At 49.3% G+C, this 19,190-nt stretch overlaps 1 protein-coding gene across 1 annotated transcript in view; it reads right to left on the reverse strand.

Annotated features, from left to right (window-relative positions):
• Positions 1–15,055, reverse strand: part of B4GALNT3 (beta-1,4-N-acetyl-galactosaminyltransferase 3) — a 34,707-nt gene extending 19,652 nt beyond the window's left edge. The window contains exons 1-7 of the mRNA XM_034645975.1: positions 14,905–15,055; positions 11,453–11,556; positions 10,341–10,418; positions 3,057–3,152; positions 2,487–2,577; positions 1,966–2,066; positions 1,353–1,420 (exon numbers count right to left, since the gene is read on the reverse strand). Of these exons, the coding sequence (XP_034501866.1) occupies positions 1,353–1,420; positions 1,966–2,066; positions 2,487–2,577; positions 3,057–3,152; positions 10,341–10,418; positions 11,453–11,556; positions 14,905–15,055 (689 nt within the window). The remainder of the gene's footprint in view (positions 1–1,352; positions 1,421–1,965; positions 2,067–2,486; positions 2,578–3,056; positions 3,153–10,340; positions 10,419–11,452; positions 11,557–14,904) is intronic.
• Between the last annotated feature and the right edge of the window lie 4,135 nt (positions 15,056–19,190).

The following is a 19,190-nucleotide window of genomic DNA, read 5'->3' on the forward strand; positions in this document are numbered from 1 at the left end:
TACAGGAAAATCAGAGGAAATACACGTCTTCCTCAACTCATGATGGGCTTACGTTCTGACAGACTCATCGTAAGTTGAAAATATTGGAAGTCAAAATGCATTTAACACATCTAACCTCTCGAACATCATAGCTTTGCCTGGCCCACCTTGAACGTGCTCAGAACACTAGCATTAGCCTACAATTGGGCAAGATCATCTGACACAAAGCCTAAAGTGCTGAACAGCCCACATAAGTTACTGAATGAAAGTGAAAAACAGCATGGTGGTATGTGCACAGAATGATTCTAAGCATATCAGTTGTTGACCCAGTGATCGATCCGGTAGCTGACTGGGAACTGAGGTTCACGGCCACTGCCCAGCATCACAAGAGACTACTGTAGCCCTCACTGCTAGCCTGAAAAAAGATCCAAATTCAAAATCTGAAGTACAGTTTCCACTGAATGCATATCACTTCTACACCATCGTCAAGTTGAAACATCGTAAGTTGAACTATTGTAAGTCTGTAATAGTAACCCTTACAGAGTGGTTACTACACGCCAGACACTATTCTAAGGGCTTTATACATACCAGCTCACTTAATTCTTATTTATAGAATTTATAGAATTTGCCCCCAAATCACTGAAGTAGTAAGTGGTGGAGCTGGGATTTGGACCCAGGCAGTCTTGCTTCTGGGTCCATGACATTAGCTGCCATGCTGAGTTCCACGTAAAGTGCTCACCACAGAGACTGGACATAGCAAGCACTCTGCAAGCTAGACCGTCTTATTGTTCCCGACCGCTATTATCACCATGAAGCTGATTCATGTTCTTGTCTGTGTGTGCAAACCACCAGGTGGCACTCTAAAGTTAAGCTAAGTTCCTCTTCCAGCATGTTAAAGCTTCTAGCCACTACAGGATGGGAAAGGCCTGGTCTCCCTCTAGTCTCCCAAGGGATCACAGTGATGAGGAACTTTGCAGCACAGGCAGAGAGCCAGTGTCCAGGCTGTACCGCTGTGGAAATCTCCAGGGATGAAGCAAATGGGAAGGGCAAGGGCTGGGAGAAGAGAGACCTATTTTGTTTTCTAGTCCTGAGTGTCACTAAATAGCTGTGTGACCTTCATCAAGTCGCACCCCTCTCTGAGCCTCAGTTTCCCCATCTGTAAAACAAGGAAGGATGGGCCAGATGGTTTCCAAGTCAAAGACTTCATTTATCAGAATGCATGAGTGCTCAGGCACGCTGAGCCTCTAGGGTAAGGAAGGCTGGAGAGCAGGGAGGGTACAACTGGGCTTCCTGCCTCTGATTTGGCCTCAGTACTTGACGTAGGTTGGGTTTTTTCTGTCGCTCACAGGAATGTCATGAGACTCCCTACTCACCTCACTGGCTTGGAAATTTGGCTCTGAAATTTCCCAAACTCTCCAGGGGCGGTCCACTCTTTTCCAGTCTAGAGGTATGGGGAGAGCAAGAAGAGAAGGAAGGAGGAAGATGGGCAATATGAAGGAAGGGAGGTGGGGCGTGAATGGACAAGGAAGGAATGGGGAGGAAACCACGTGGGGGCAAAGAAGAGGAGGGAGATGGTAGAGAAAACAGGAGAGGTGAGGGGAGTGCCAGGTGACCCAGGCAAGAAGCACCTCCGCCCTTCCTATGAGGGGCCCAAGGAATCAGGCCCCATGGCATGCATCCTCGGCACCATGCTAAGGACACTGGAACCCAAAAAGGGGATGTGACCCAGTCCCCGCCCAGAGGAATCTTCCTGAAGTCTTTCTGTGGCCTCAGACTAACTCCTCACTCCTCCCCAATTTACACTCCAACTATCCCTTTGTAAAACAGGGCACGGTGAAAGGGAGGATGCTTCTCTCACACCTTCTTCCCTGGCTGTCATGCCAGAGAGACTAATGGTAATGAGCGTTTCCTGACGCGGGCAGGTGCCTCTTCCATAACCTGGCTCCCGGGCCCAGTAGCAGAGCTCTGGGACTGGGCTGACCCTACCTTGCCCACACTGGCCAGCAGCTGAAGGCCTGACACCTGGTCGTCCCGGCTGAGCCAGAACTCAGCGTTGTCATCTGCAGCAATGGCAAACTGGATCTTCCCTGGGCAGTGGGGGAGAAAGTTTGCAGATGAGAGCAAGAAGGGCATTAGCATGAAGGGCTGAAGGCCTGTTTTATGTCTTAGTGATTACATTCTCTCAGGGGGCTTGGTGTTGTGGCTTCCCTCTATGTAAAGTGGGGGTCCTCATCTTAGGACACACCGTGAAGACAGGGAAGACTCCCAGGGAGAGACAAGTTAGTGCCAGACTCTGCAAATCAGGGTGTGAAGTGGCAGCCGGGGGGGAGGGGGGATTGGATGAGACTTCACCATGACTAAATTTCCCCTCTCTCCCCAGTGATATCCTAACAGGGTCCAGGCAGCCTAGTGCGGACTTACTTCTCAGCTACAGGCTTATGTTCTCTGGGTACCGTAAAGAACCTGGAGCAGGAAGCAGGAGGATGGGACTTTGGGGCTGGCCTCACCATCGGTGAAGGGGTGCAGGTAGCCAAAGATGCGGAGGCCATAGTTGGTCCATTTGGGGGACACGGCCAGCTTCCTCAGGGTTGTGCGAATCTATGCCAAGAAAGGGGAGGGAAACCATTACCCAGAAGAGGGAAGAGGAAACTGAAGTTAATTGGTCCACTCAGGGCTGTTGGGAAGACCAGGGCAGGGAGACAGAAGGGACTGGGGCATGGCTTGGTGAGTGGAGTGTAGGCAAGATTTCCACTCCCACTTGCTCCTTTGTCCATGTGACCTTGTACAGTGCACAACCAGCCCAACTATACGTGGTGGCTCTGGCTAAACTTTATCATCATAACCCACAATGAGAGCCGAAAGCTGAAATGATGCAGAAGATGGCAGAGAAATCAAAGGAATCCTTGGAAAGAGAGCAAGAGTAGTAACTGTGGGCAGAAGAGAGGACCCAAGATACAAAGTAAAGAAAATGAACCAGAAAAGAAGCCAGGACAGATGAAGCAGACTGAAGACAGGGGGAGATGAGAGACAGGAGTGGGGCGAGAGAGGGAAAAGAGGCGCGCCCGGCAAACACTCACATGGGGGTACAGTGGGAAGTGGAGGTTCCTCCTGAGCTGCTGAACGGAACTGCCGCACCAGTCCTCGAACACGTGCAGGTTGGCGCGGCCGCGGAACTGTACGGGGCAGAGAAGCAAGCAGGTGAGCGCGAGCGCCCCGGCACCTGTGCAGCCGCGCCGCTTGAGGAGGCCCGGTGGGGAGACGATGCCCAGGCCACCGCAGCCCGAGCCCCGGTGTCCCTCTCGCTACGTCCACTTCAGTCCCAGCCCATCCTCACACCCACAGCTTCTTGCTCCAGCCTCATCCCCACTGCCTGACCCTGAGGCCTGGGTCTGTTTTCCGGCCACGCTTGTGTGTGCATGGGCACGCACGCACGCAGCCCCGGCTCTGTGCACGCAGGAAGGGGGCTGGTTCGTGTTCCCCGGGCGGGGGGGTGGCGGTAATAGCCATGACGGTAAGGCACAGATGACAGAAAGAACTGGAAGAAGGGCCGGGCTGGGGTTTCGGCTGAAGACTTGCTCTCCTCCCTCCCCTTCCGCTCATGCCTAATCGTAAGCTCCACAGCTGTCTGCTGGTGAAACCTTATCTACCCAGTAGTCTCCACGCTTCTGGCTGCCCTTGTGGGGAAGCAGCTGGGAAAGTGCTGCAGGAGGTCTTTGGGGGCCCCATCCGGCAGGACGGCCTCCTACTGTTCCCTTAGGAGCTGGAAGCCCCCCCCCCCCCCGTCCCCGCCCCCGGCTCCGCTTGGCCTCTCCTGGCATAACTACCCACCCAGGTGTCTGGGACTTGGGCAGCCATGGGAAGGTAAGAGCAGAGGATGTATGCTCTCTCCTCCTTGGCTGTGGCATGGGTGGGGCAGAGACTGAGCTTGGAGGCCAGCAGCAGGGGGCCCCCTTCAGAAGACAGGGCCTTAGAGCCAGTGCTCTGAGTGGGTGGACGTGCTGGGAGTTTGAGAGGGGAGGGGAAGCATGGGGATCCTGTCCCAATTTATCCTGACAGAGAGTTTCAGATTACCCCATCTCAGCAATTTTCTCCTTCCCCTCCCCCAGAGCTTAATCTCCAGGTTGTGGGAGGTGGGGCCTCAATTACTCTATACAAACAGGCCCTGCCCTTCCCTCCCTGCTGTGGCCCATCAGATATCAAAATCTGGGCTGCCCTGAGGAAAACAGAGGAGGAAGGGACACCCAGACTGGAAGCCCAGATAAAAGGAAGTGGCACAAGGTCTTCAGCAAGAGATCTGGAGGTTCGGATGGTGGGGGGAGAAGTCCTGCGCACGAATGCCAAAGATCTGAGGTGCGGCCTCTGAGGAAACACAACCCCACAGCTGGATCCAGAAAGGACATGGGAGAGCCTGTCACTCCCCGTCCCTTCAGCAGCCTGGCACTTCCTGGGCACACTGGCCTGGTCAAAGCTGAGCATGTGGGGCCTTGGGAAGCAGCCATCACACTGGGAATATGAGTGGGGGACTGGGATGGGTGGGGGAGAGAATGTGGGCTGGGTAGGTGGGGGGCGGGCTGAGGCTCCTTGGAAGGAAAGAATGGGGACATTGTGCTACTTCTGGGGAAATTCCTTAAGTCCAGTTTACAAGACTCAGTTGTCTCCTACAAATGACCTCCTCTCAGCCCCTCCCTGGGAGACTTTCAGGGCAGTGTAGTCAGATCCACAGCAAACTGCGGACGGAGGGCATGCCACCAGAGAAATCTGTTGTGCTCAGCCAAGAGGCCAGAGGCCACAAGGGGTTTGGGCAGGGGAAGGAGGGAAGGAGGATGGAGCTGGGCTGGCCGCCTCCCACCTCCCACTGAGGGCCTTGCTTGCTCTAGCAAGGATAGCCTGAAATGCTCCAGGGAATGGAAGGCAGGGGACGTGAGGGTGTGGGAAGGACTAGCCCTCTCCTCTGAGATCTAGGCCCTCACTCTTCATCACGGTAGACCTCAACCATGCTTCACCCCCTCTCAGGCTGTAGGTGGGAGTCTCTGTGGGACCAGTGGGCACCATCTTCCTCCACAGGCCCACAGTGGCAACCCCACCAGTATCTGTGTCTCTCCAAGTTTTACAGACTTTGTATCTGGCAGGGATGAGGGACGCCAGCTCATCAGCACTACCCTTTGCCCACTCTCTCCATTGTCCAGCAGGAGCGAAGGCCCAGGGAAGGACACTGGTTACTCCCATCACCAGAGTATGTCCACAGCCAATGACGGATTCGGAACTTCCAGTTGTAAGTAGCGGAGAAAATATTTGTTGGAACCCTCTCATTTTAGAGGTGAGATTATTGCGGCCCAGACAGGTAAACTGACTCCCCCAAAACACACAGCAATTAACCCTGTGGACATGGGGAGGGTATCTGGGAGTATGGATGCAGGAGGGGAAGGCCAGCCTGGTGCGTCCTCAGACAGGAACGTCCACTGTCTTCCATTCCCACAACACTGCCTCTGCCAGGCCCCACTGGGCTTGCCAGGCCTGCAGCAGAGCCTCCTCACTGAAGGGAAGCTTCTCTCCCTCCACTGATTCTTCACACTGCCTGTAAGACTGTCTTTCTAAAGCATAGACCTGATCATGTCACTTGGGGGCTTCAAACCTTTAGAGACTCCCAAATGACTTCAGAACAAAACCTCACCCTGACGCTTGCGGTCTTTTCGACTGACCTACCTTCCCAGCCTCACCTCCTGCCACTCCCTGTCACACACCTACACGCCACTCATACCCATCTCCCTGTCTCTGTCACGCTCTGTCACGCTCCTTCACCTCTCCGGTCTTTACAAACACTACTTCCAGGTGGGAGGGCCTTTTCCTTTCTCCCCCACCTGGCAAACCCTGACTCATCCTTTCTCTGACTTCCTCACCAGAGTTAATAGCTTCCCTCCTCTGTGCTTCCAGAACATCTTGATTATTTGAATGAACAAATGCTTGCAGAAGCTAAGCTTGGAACTGGATGTTCCTTCATTTATTCAATAAGTGCCGAATGTCTGCTTCGGACCGGTTAGAGATGAACAGAGATGGGGTCCTCCAAGGAGAGAGACGTGTTAACAGTTGGTGTCACTGTGCCAGCGGTTATTGCAAGAGGTGTCAGGGGCACATGGCATGAATGTAGGAGCAGTCACCTCTGCCCCCAGCGGAGGCAGCAGCCGATCACAGAAAGTATACTTGAGAATGGATAAATAAAATGTGGTATGGCCACACAATGGAATAGTACTTAACCATAAAAAGAAATGAAGTGCTGGTACAGGCGACCGCATGGACGAGCCTTGAAAACATCATGCTAAGTGAAAGAAACCAGACACAAATGGTCACATTGTCTGATTCCATTTATATGAAATGTCCAGAACAGGCAGACCTAGAGAGACGGAAAGTAGACTATTGGGCGCCCTGGCTGGCCCAGCTGGTAGGGCATGTGACTCTTGATCTCAGGGTAGTGAGTTTAAGCCCCATGTTGGGCATGGAGCTTACTTAAAAAAAAATAAATAAAAAGTACCCCCCCAAAAAAGCATTCCTTAAAAAGAAAAAAGGAAGTGGATTATTGTTTGCATAGGGCTTGTAGGATGGGGGTGGTGAGGAGTGATGGCTAACAGGTATGGAGTTTCTTTCTGTGGTAAGGAAAGCGCTCTAAATTAACAGTCATGGATACATAACTCTATGAATCTAGTAAAAGCTATTGAATCACACACCTTAAATGGATGACTTTCATAGTATTTAATTTATATCTCAATAAAATTGTTATAAAAAAAAAAAAAGGTAAGCCTGAGAAGAAGATTCTGGGTCTCAGCCCTCTCCTCAAGAGACACCAGCTCACCAAAGCCAGCGTGGCCTGACCCAGCGAAACGCTGACTTGCTATAATCTTATTCTGGATTCACCAGATTTCCTTCTTGTAACTATTTTGGTTTCCAGATGGAACATCCTGAGTATCAGACAGTGTTTTGGTCAATGGACGTAAATGAATAAATTGGCATTGAGGTTTGTTCACCAGTGGGGTTTATGAACTAGGGTCTATGATTTGGGGTGCCATGAATACGTTTTTGAGGGGTTACCCCATGAAGGCCAGCCCCACAGCCATCCACCCTGACAGTCTCTCTGACACAGCAAAGAGAGTTGCCCATGGCTGCTTAGCTTTCCAGAGTGACTTCTGGCTCAGAGACCCTGCACTGCTGGCTAAAGACTGGGGCAGAGAGAAAAGAAGAGACCACTGCCAGCTTTCTTATCCCCTGTCCTTGCTCACCCTGAGTTAACCCCTCTCTGAGCCATTACCTACAAAAGGGGGATAACAGTACCACCTGACAGCTCTTGACAGCTAACATACATCATTCATTAACCTGCTGACACTGTCTGTCAAAAGCACAGGAGACAGATAAGGAGATGGGAACAGAGAGGCCCCAGTGGTGGGGGCAGGGACCACCGTGCAGCCCTGTGGCTGCAGACCTTAGTTATTTAGCCTTTCGAAGGGGCCTTGTTTTCTTTGTTGGTGAAATAAGATGATTGGATCAGTGATTCTCTGAAGATCCATGAAGACTGTAATGAGGATTTTGTAAGCTACTCTTTTTTTTTTTTTTTTTTTTTTTTGGTAAAAGCTACTTTCTTAAGAGATTTTATTTAGGGGCGCCTGGGTGGCTCAGTCGTTAAGCGTCTGCCTTCAGCTCAGGGCGTGATCCTAGCGTTCTGGGATCGAGCCCTGCATCAGGCTCCTCTGCTGGGAGCCTGCTTCTTCCTCTCCCACTCCCCCTGCTTGTGTTCCCTCTCTCGCTGGCTGTCTCTCTCTGTCAAATAAATAAATAAGATCTTTAAAAAAATAAAAAAATAAAAGATTTTATTTATTTATTTATTTATTAGAAAGAAAGCGCGAGAGAGCATGAGCTGGGGGGGGAAGCAGAGGGAGAGGGAGAAGCAGGCTCCGTGCTGAGCAGGACCCTGGGATTGTGACCTGTGCCCTGAGCAGAAGGCAGATATGTAACCAACTGAGCCACCCTGGCACCCTGGTAAAGCAACTTTCAATATTAAAAAAAAAAAGTCAATGGAGATCAGGCATTTATCACCAAAAGGCCATATATACTTATTAAAAAATCAAATATTTCTTTAAAAAGTTAATCCTATTTTAATCACTATTTACTATTTGTTCAGTTTTAATTTCATATATATCTCCATCCTTGACTGGCCAAAAAAAAGTGGGGAAATTAATGATTATTAAATGCAGAATGTTATGCAGTCATAATCTTTCAAAATAATTGGTTCATTAAGAAAAATGATCCGGGGCGTCTGGGTGGCTCAGTCAGTTGAGTGCTGGACTCAAGAGATTTCGGCTCAGGTCATGGGCTCGGGGTCGTGGGATCGGGTCCCACGTCTTGTTCAGCACAGAGTCTGCTTGGGATTCTCTCCCTCTGCCCCTCCCCGCCCCCGCCCGGCCTGCCCTTGCTCTCTCTCAAATAAATAAATAAATCTTAAAAAAACACAAACCAACAACAAAAAATATAAAGAAAGGAAAATGATCCCAACTGTCCTCAAAGGACTGAAGGGCTAGATCATTGGATCAATGGTTTTTAAGACACCCTCTTGTCGAAACACTCCAGGTGGGGTGGGGCGTAATCACCTGATGATGTCACCTAGTACAGGTGTGCCAGTGTTGTAATCTGTCTTCTCTCAAGGCTTTAAACGGAGGCAGTTTCACGGCATGGATAACCTAACATTACTTTTAGCACGATACTGCTTCCTTCACTCCTGCCCCACAGCAAATAGGTGGATGGAAATAAATCATGCAGGCTGAGAAAAGCTCAATCTGTGATAGGTATGGATAAAGACAGAGGGCTGGCCAATACCACTCAGCCAAGAAAAGTAATACATGTCCACAGGTCTCAGGATGAAAAGGCACTGGGTTATGGGCAAGTTGTAAAATATGAAGCCCAAATTTAAAATTTTCACCCCCAAAGCAGCATGCTACTATGGAATCTTGGCATAAGCAAGTTAATTAACCTCTCTGTGCCTCAGTTTATTTACCAAAGAAAAAGAATCTTTCAGATCCTATATAAGTGAAAGGTATCATAGCAACTCTTATTCATGCGTTTAACCACTTCCTATAAAAATTTTCTAAAGCGGGGCGCCTGGGTGGCTCAGTCGTTAAGCATCTGCCTTTGGCTTGGGGCGTGATCCCAGCATTCTGGGATCGAGCCCCACATCAGGCTCTTCCACTGGGAGCCTGCTTCTTCCTCTCNTTTCATGCGTTTAACCACTTCCTATAAAAATTTTCTAAAGCGGGGCGTCTGGGTGGCTCAGTCGTTAAGCATCTGCCTTTGGCTTGAGGCGTGATCCCAGCATTCTGGGATCGAGCCCCACATCAGGCTCTTCCACTGGGAGCCTGCTTCTTCCTCTCCCACCCCCCCTGCTTGTGTTCCCTCTCGCTGGCTGTCTCTATCTCTGTCAAATGAATAAATAAAAAATCTTTCAAAAAAAATATTTTTTCTAAAGTGGCTTTTCCTAGAGTATGTTCTTTAGAATACTAGTTTCATAGAATATTAAGCGATATTTCATGGGGGAAAAAAAAAGGCAGGAGACACATAGGTTCAGTACCTGCTGACCTAAACTAAGTTGAACAGCTCACTACAGAACTTCTCAGAAACTTTCCTATGTTAATGTGTATTTCCAGGAAGTGCATGTAGTATATAGTTTTGAAGCCTTATTTAATTAACAACGGACTCCTTTCTTCCTGGAATACCTTATGAGACTTACTAGTCCAAGGAAGACAGTTTGGGAAGCCTATCTTTAAGAATGATGTGGATGTGAAAGTCATGTAGCTTTCCTGAGCCCTGTTTTTCTCACTCATAATATGAGGACAATGACACTATCTTATAGGGTCATAAAACTGATATGGGATGATATGCAAAAACCAGCACACAATAGGCTCAGAGCAAATGCTCTCCTTCTCTAAAGGAAGAAAACTGAATAAGCCTGAGCCCTTTTCTTTTTCCCAAATCAGGTAAAAAAAGGGGGGGGCTGGGGGGAAAGAAAGAGAGAGCGTGAGCTCACACAAGTGGCGGGGGTAGGGGGAGTTGCAGAGGGGAAGACGGGTAGAGGGAGAGAGAGAATGTTAAGCAGGCTCTAAGCCCAGCGCAGAGCCCAACCTTGGGGCTCAATCTCAAGACCTTGAGATCATGACCTGAGTCGAAATCAGGAAACAGACGCTGAACTGAGTAGCTACCCAGGCACCCCCTAGGTGAAATTTTTAAATAATAACCACTAGAAGAAAATTTTCTATGGTCTCTGGAATTATCTGTGAAAACAATGTTTTGGCCATGTCCAAGAACAGGAGCAGGGGAGAATCCCTTACCTCTGAGAGCCAAGGGACGGGCTTATTCCACCTCAGGTAGCTGTTGTTACCACTCCCACCTCCATCCACATCTTGGTCCTGGCAGAAGAAAGAGTGAAGAATGAACTTGGTGGGAGTACCAGGATTGGGAGCCCCTTGAAAGTGCCTATGGGGAGGTCGAGGGCCAGGAGACATAGTCCCTGCCCCCGGGAAGCTTATCAATATAAGGGACACTCCCATTTATTATTTGCCCTGTGTCCCTCAGAAAGACACCCCCTTACAGTTTCATCAATGTATACTTTCCTAAGGTCCTTTTACTTTCCTGAATTTTCTGTCTTCCCATATGGAAAAAAATTTTTCTTTTTCTTTTTTTGAAAAATAATTAGATCAGTCTTCTGAGAACAGGAACTTACCTCGGTCTTCCTCTACATCCCCCCAGGACTCTGCCCACGTCTGTCACTCATTTGTCCTAACAAGTGGAAGCCCCTTGGGGACATCCCAGCCCTTCCCTACCCACCATGCAGGTTCGAGGGTTCAGTTTGTTTCTGGTCCAGCCTTGGAGATCCATGTCTGTTCTAGGCTCAGAGGCTCAATCTTAGGGCTCCAGACTGAATTAGACCTCGATTTCCTTAATTCCCACCCAGAGCGCTTCCCACCTCCCTAGTGACCACTGGCCCAAGAAACACTATAGAAAAAAATGCTCCATTACATATCTGTCCCCCAGCCATTTGCAGCTATACATGATGCCTACCTCCTCATCTCTGACTCTTCGCAGTGAGTATCTGGGATCATTACTAAGGCACCAGCCTAGGCCTCAGGCCAGCAAGAGGCAGGACGTGATGGTTCTGCCTTAAGCTCTCTGCTACTATTGGAGATGAAGGCCACATGCCCGGACCAGTTCAATTCTGGGCCTCTTGAGCTGCACGAGGAAGGCTTTGAGGAGGGCTGGATGGACATCTCTACCCACCCAGCTAATGAGATCCTGTGATGTCAGGGTACAATTCCAGGAATTCTCTCCTTGGCCTCTCTTACCACAGAAAAGTAGGGGATTCCCTTAAGGCTACAAGGTCATGGACAGCTGAGGACCCATGTTAATGCACTAGTAGGGAAAATGGGCTGGCCCCACCACATACCTTGGGGCCCAGCCTCTGGGGATGATAAAACTGGAGATTTGGATCCACAGCTGGAATGTTCCTGCTGGCCAGAGCCTTGGCCAGTTCTCTCCAGCTGCCATATCCTATGGAAGGGAAAGAAGAGAGAAACAAGGTCAACAGAACATGAAGACCTCATAGGTCTGTAAGGTTTGGGGGGAATAAAAGAGTTAAGTTTCTTCCCTTCTGCCACTCCTCACACCTCTTCCTACAATGGGCATGAAGTGGGGGGAGGGTCGGGAGATAGTTACAACCTTGGCCAAGGTCAGTAGCACAGAGGGAGAGGAAATGAGCTCCTAGCACATTAAAATTTGCTGTCTTCCATAATCAGAGAAGGAGCCAGGGCAGGTGAAAATGGAACACCATCCATTTGTCCATGGAGTGTGCCCGACATTATGAGCTGACTCTTCCCCAGCTGCCTTCTGAGGCTGATTGCTCCCGAAAGCCACTGTGGGGAAATTGTTGTGAAAGGCAGTGGAACTAAGCTTGATCCCTTTCTCACTCAGTCCCCTTCCTCCGAGCCCAGGAAGACAGCAGGGTTGTCTCGCTGGTGGGGAACAGGAAACTGTTGGGGTCCCAGCGAAGAGTTAAGGAGTAAAGTGCTGTGCTGAGGGTGAGGCTGCAGGAGTCAGGGTTCGGTGGTTAGCACGGCCATGCACTGGGAGGGTTCAAGCCCCCCTCCATGTCAAGGGGGCCCCTCGGGCATGACTGTCAGACTTTGAATATGTGAAATCAAACCACTGCTGGCCATGAACCCGAATCATAGACTATCAGGAGGTAGCAGAGGCTTTCAAGGTCATCTGGTCCTCATCTCAGATGAGGAAAATGGGACCTCAGCCGGCCAAATGACTTCTCTCAGCTCACTTAACAAAGAGCGACAAGGCTAAGACTGGCTCCCAAGTGTCCAGATCCCCACTGGGCTACTACTCTCTCTCCAACAACTCCATCAAGATGTGGTGGGTGCTGCACAAAAGGAGTTAGACTCATGGTCACTGACCACTGGAAGCCAATAGCTGGCCCAGAGCAGAAGTGTCATGAACCCCAATGTGAGCCCTTTAGTGCTTACTAAGCATCTCAGAGGAATGATCTCATCTGAGCCTTATAAGACTCTTGTGAGAGGGGTGCCTTGGGTGGTTCAGTTGGTTAAGCATCTGACTCTTGATTTCGACTCAGGTCATGATCCAGCCCTGCATCGGGTTCCACACTCAGCACAGAATCTGCTTGAGATTCTCTCTCCCCCTCTCCCGTGTGTGTGCATGCATGCGTGCCCCCCTCAAATAAGTTAATTAATTAATTAAAAGAATCTTGTGAGCCAGGCCTCGTCTGATGACCTCCATTTTACAGATTGGGAAAGAGCAGCGCAGAGTTTAAAGTCACAGAGTGAGTTGTTTTGAAGCCAGATCAGACAGAGAGCCTCCCTGTCTCACAAGCCAGCGTTTTCTCATTTTGCCTACATTTTCTCCTGTGGGCACTTTTTGGCACAAACTTTGAAGAGTCCCAGGGGCAGAGGCCTCAGCTGGGGATCTGTGCCTCTGGGTTTCTGCACAGACTTTAAACCTCTGCTCATGTTATGTTTATGGAGACTTCTGCAGGCTTATCCCTCTGCCATCAAGGTCTCTCCTGTTTCCATGGCTGGCCAGCTGGCAGGCAGGAACAGGTCAGACTAGTTCAGTGCAAGGGGATGTCCTGGGGAAGCAGGATTCTGGGGCCAATAAAGTGAGGTGAAGATATGGGAAGGAGGAAGAGAAAGAATGCTCCCAGACCCACACCCTGCATTTCTGGATGAGCTCAGGAGAGAGCTGTTTGTTCATCTGTTAATCCCGACTAGGACACATCTTATTTAAGAGCGCCAGCCCTTTCCAAGTCCGAGGAGCAGTTGGCTAGTGGTTGGGGAGCTCAGGTGCCTGGGTGATGAATGAGTCACACGGTGGGGAGGAGTGGGCAGGCTCTGCCTTGCTTCTGCCTCTGAATGATTGGGTCATCTCTTCCTTGACTTTGCTCTTACAACTAAAAGCCATCTACTTCTAGACAAAGTTGTGAGGAAATAATAATAAAAACACTACTTCCCCTATCGATGGGAATTACAGTATGTCTCAGATGTACATTCTTTCTCATAGACTAGTTTTCAGCTCCAGAAAAATTCTTTGACTCTTGGAAATCACACCAAAGGTGAGACAACCCCAGACACAGTAAACTATCACTGGCATTTCCTGGGAAGTGATGAAGACCGTCTCCTTTACCAAATTTTAGACGGGCTCTTCTGAGCCCTCCTTCTAAGTAGGCCTTGTCCTTGGGCCCTGTGCTTGGCTGGCCCAGCCCCGTGTTGAGGAAGAATCCTATTAAGTCCTATTAAGTTTTTTTAGGAGGAATCCCTCCCACCTTTGATACCTGATCAGTTCCTCATCCTCCCACCCTTGCTTGATGTCTAAGTCCTCAGCCTGCTTTTGGCAAGAATCCTGTTAGGCCAGTTTAGCAAGAATCCCCCTACCCCCAAGAATCTCCTCTTGGTAATTTTCTATCTCCTGGCCCCCTCACTCTGCTTGCTGGCTATAAATCCCCAGCTGTCTTTGCTGTATTCAGAATTGAGTTTGGTTCTCTCCTGAACTCTCTTTCCTATATCATGATAGCACTGAATAAAATCTGCCTTCATCACCTTTACCTAGTGTCTGGCTCTGTTTCTCTGTAAAAGATGGTAAGAGATGGTTCTCTCAGTGAACAAGCACAAATTCACTGGTGGGAGGTTGGGGGACGAAGGCTATCAGTGAGGCGAAAACCAACCAGGCCCTGCACCTGGTCACAGGTGTTGAGATGGCTTTGAGATACTTAGAGACTGGAGTAGCCAACAGCCCAGCCTTTAGTAAGTTCAGGAGTAGGAAATTCCCTTTGCAGACTACAGACTACAGAAGAAAGACAAGCAAGGCTTTAGAGTCAGACCTAATTGTCTGTCTACCACTTATAAATGATGACTGCTTGAGCAAGTAATCTGACACACTGTAAGTACTCAGTAAGCACTCCTTCCTCAATGAGTTTGGGGTTACAGACCTGGGAGTCAGATATGAGTTCAAGCCCCTTTACAATTTTGTAAACTGCAAATGGCCAGTAGTTCTCTTATTCTCTTCTCTCTTTGCTTACCGACCAGAGAAGCAAGCAGACTGTGGGCCAGCAGGGACTCAGTGGTAGCAAAGCAATGGATGATGCTTTTTGTCTGTTTCCCGGGGTATTACTCTCCCTTCCTCCTCACTGCCCATCCACCCCCCTGTTAACTTTCACTGAGTGGTATCAGGTATCAGGCAGTGTGCTGGGCATTTGGTAATTCCTCTTCCTGTTTCTCTGCCTCTGTATTAACCCTGTCAGTGGATCCCCAGGTATTGCTCTGCCCCTTGGGGGAACCTGGAGCTAAAGAACGTGCTGATGTAACTATTGACACTTGTCACTTGCCCTCTGATAAGTGAACTCCTCCTGCTCCTGGCCAGACCTCTCCTCCCAGGGTGCCAGCTGCCAGGGCCTGTTTCTCCTGCAACAGGTGTCACATTTGTGCCAGGAGACAGACACCCCGATCTCAGGTGACAGATAAAGCACCGCCATGGGCCTCACATTCTGCCCTCACAAAGCTGGGCTATCAAATTCACCATCAGCTGGAATTTTGCCAACATCTGTCTTCGGTGCAATGTGAACTCTTCAGAGGCCTTCACGTTGGCTCTTTGCTGAAAATATGGGATACATCTATCCCTTGGTGCTTTGTTCAAAGACTCTCATGTACATTATTTCACAGCCTCCTCACAATCTCCCCATGGACTGTTGTCATCTCCATTTTAGAAATGATAAAACAGAAACAGACAGGTGAAGTCATCAGCCCAAGGTTACGCAGTGAATAAGATAATCCACATAAAGGACTTAGTCCCTGGAACATAATCAGTAATAAGCAGGTTGCAGCTTATGATTTTATTATTCATCACAATGTGGCAGACCCGAAACTTACATTCATTTCTCCTGACCTCTGGCCTGATTCCCTTGGCAGGCTGTCATGTGGTCAACAGGGACATTTACACCAGGAGGAAAGGAAGTCCCTTATGGCTCGGGCAGCTTTTGGATAGATTTTGAAAGTACAGCTGACACGCTTTGCTCACGGATTGGATATGAGGAGAGGAATCAAGAATGATTTGAAGATTCTGACCTGGGCAGTTGAAAGGCTAGAGTTGCCATTTCCTAAGATGGGGAGCCTAGGCTGGGGTGTCCCCAGGAGAGGTGGAGCTGGGAGTAATGTCTGAAAGAGAAGTGGAAGCACTGGGGGGCAGGTGGGGGCCATGGAAATGGTATTTCTGAAGCTCTTCTCCAGCCTGGATGGAGCAGGGCTCCACTGGAAAGAGCTAGCAACTAAAATCTTCCCTGAATAAAACTCTCTTTGAAAAACAGGAAGCCAACTGACCCCTCCAGGGCAGTGGGAAGGTGGGCTGAAGGAGGAGCCTAGGAAGGCTGGTCCCAAAGGGCTCCATCAGATGTAAGGGACCCAAGGATCCAGGGTGAATGCAGAGATGTTGCTTAGCAGCCCAGCGTCTGTCCAGAGAAGAGGTGATGAATCCAGAGGACAAGAGGTTGCCAAGGGAATGTGAGGTCATGCCACCCAGGGCACAGTTCCACAAATGCCAGCAACCAGCACTGAGTCCTAGGACAAAAAAGCAAGACTCTGTGGCTCTGACCTTGGAGTGCCCTTTAGGGCCAGTCACATGTCCTCAGCAGAACAAAGCCCCTATGTCTAGAAGCTAGCAGGGCCTGGAGGCCCCCCCCCCCCAACCTGCGGTGACACAGCCAGTCAGGGATGATACCAGGGACTGTCACCTAGGAGGAAGTCCCTGAGGCAAACACAAAGCTCCAGTGGCAGAGACAGAGCTGTGTGGCTTAACCTTTCTTTCCCAGCCCAGGACACCATGATGCAAGAGGACTTATTATTCACGTAACCTTACCAGTTAACACTGATGTGTGAGGTCTATATCCATATATATACTCATATTAAATGAAATATAGAATATTTCAGGAAAACAAGGCTTAGAAGTTAAAAATCTTGCTGAAAGTCAGAGGTCGTAAGTGAAAGAGGCCAGTATTTGAACCAAGGACAAAAGCTCGTGTCCTTAATTCCACCAGTCTCAACTGAATACATGAGAATTTCCGTCCACCTCTACCATCACCATCATTATCACCTGGTGTCAGGCACTCATTTAGTCACCAAACTGTCCCCTCCCTTATTAACTCCCCCTCACCACCCACACCTGCCAACCCCCCAACCCCACAGTCCCAGACTATTTCCTTACTCTTTCTAACTTGGCCACAGACACCTCTCCATATAAGCCAAAGAAAAGCAAGAGGGAATGTGGAGACCCAAGTATCCCAAAACAGCTAAAAATTGGACATGAAAGCATCTTCATATAGGCCTGCTCCCCCCTTCCTGATTTCTGAACCTCTTCCTTCCCAACATGAAGGTAAACAATCCAGCATTGTGTCTGCGAGCAGGCGTTGGCCGGGAGGAAGATGAGAAGTGGTTTGCTTAGTCAGCTCACTCTCCCTCTCAGCACAGGTGTGTGCTGGGGAGGGGGGTAATGAGGACTAGGAGCGAGGTGGGGTCCAGGTGTCTCCCTAGCTCCTCCTTGATGAGCCTCTTCCCCCATTGCCCCCTACCCCCACCCCCAAGCTGCTGCTGCTTAGTGCTGAGCTCAGGAACCAGAAGAGCCAGCTGCTCCCCAGCTCCCTGCCAAGCCAGCACCTGAGCTGCTGTAATGGTTTTGGCTGCTCGCAGGCTGAGGCTTGCCAGTGAGACGCAAGGGGCTGTACCTACTGCCCTGTTGGGTGCCACCTAAAGGGGGCCCAAAAGAAGGCATCAGAGCTGTGCCAAGTATGAGCTTGTATATTTCAGCTCTGCTGTCGGTACTTCCTGTTCACTCAAACATCCACACTCAAGCATAAAACTTTAAGGGGGTAGATGAGGAGAGGAGATAGAGAGGGTAAATGCCCTTTCTATGGGGCTGCCGCTGCTCTGGGAACATAGGGTCTGTGTGCACACAGCCCAGCTTGTAACTTTCCATTCCCCGAGCCATGGATTTGATCGGTAGAGGCCCCAGAAGATTTGGCCAGGTCCCAAGGCACCTCTAGGATATTGTCATCATCATTATTATAAAACAAGAACAAAACCAAAACCCCCAACAACATTTAAGGCCTCATCTGCTAGTCCGTGTCAACAGGACAATTACAGCCACACACACAGTTCTGTCCAAGGGGAATTCTGACTGAAGACCCTTGATGCAATTAGTGGGATGGTTTCAGGAAAACCTAGAGGTAAAAGGGTCCAGGACTCCTAGGACTGACCCAAGCCAACTGAAGAGGTGTTCTCATCCTCTGGTGGATCTAGACATGGACCACTTGTAGTTTTAGGATTCCTTAGATCATCATGAAGCCACAAGGCTTGTTGTTTCCAGTCTTCTTTCTGGACTGGGACACAGACAAGCTTCTGAACATGTAGGAAAATGGGGGACAATCCTTTCCCTTCCTGGCATCTTTCAAAGAGGAAGTTTAGTGGTACTCAAGAGCAAGCAAATAGCAGGTTGGGAAAGAGTGAATTAATGAATCAGTGAACCAACAAATCAGCAGGCATGTATTGAGCACTTGTTGTATACTCAGAACTCAGCTAACTGCTGTAATAGATAGAAAGATACAAACTGAGGGGTACCTGGCTGGCTCAGTGGGTGGAGCATGCAACTCTTGCTCTCGGGGTTGTGAGTTCGAGCCCCGTGATGGGTGTAGAGATTACTTAGAAATAATCTAAGAAAGAAAAGAAAAGAAAAGAAGGAAGGAAGGAAGAAAGAAAGAAGGAAAGAAAAAGAAAGAAAGAAAGAAAGAAAGAAAGAAAGAAAGAAAGAAAGAAAGAAAGAAAGAAAGAAAGAAAAAGGTACAAACTGAGACATGAGGGCCATGAGGACCAACACGTCTATGGACTCGTGTGCATGTTCTGGCACTCACACCTGTGCACACATGCAAGGCATGTACAAGCCAGTTCCACTTTATGCAAACAGACAGACCCACATTAGACAGCTAGGCTAACTGGACATGAATGATGTGATGTTACTTGATGATTTTCCAGGCTTGCAAGAACCTCAGGCAAGACACTCTGCAAACCATTCTGGGATAAGGGAACTGGTCTTCAACGGTCGCAAAGAGTTCAGGAGAAGCAGCACAGGAATAGGAAAACCCTGGTTCTGTAAAATGGCAATGGAGTCATTTCAGCAGAAATATCCCCAGGATGCACCTGAAGGTTGACACTGCCTACCTCCGGAAGCCCTGGCGGTTTGGAGCCATCTGGAACAACAGCCCAGGAGCTAGTCAAAAGGCAGTGCTCTTTCTTTTACTTCTTTTCAGGTGGGAGGAGGGAGCAGTAGAGGCCCAAGATCCCAGAACTCTTTCCCAACTGGGTGGAGGTGGCTCCACCCCCACTTGAGGGAGAGGAGTGGTTTCCGTAGTTATAGGTCTTGGAGGACCTTCAGTCACACAAAAGGTGTTTTAGAAAGAAAGAGTTGGAACCAGAAGGAAAAAAACAAAGCCTGGAGAAAAGACTGGGAGGGAAGAAGAGCTTTGAAAAAGAGAAGAGCAAGCCCCACCCAGCCAGCTAATGAGACCAGAAGGGAGAAGTGGGAATATTTGATAAGAACTATGTTAATTATGAAGATTGTGGGGTTAC

Source organism: Ailuropoda melanoleuca, chromosome 16 (genome assembly GCF_002007445.2).
Source record: "Ailuropoda melanoleuca isolate Jingjing chromosome 16, ASM200744v2, whole genome shotgun sequence".
NCBI lineage: Eukaryota > Metazoa > Chordata > Mammalia > Carnivora > Ursidae > Ailuropoda > Ailuropoda melanoleuca.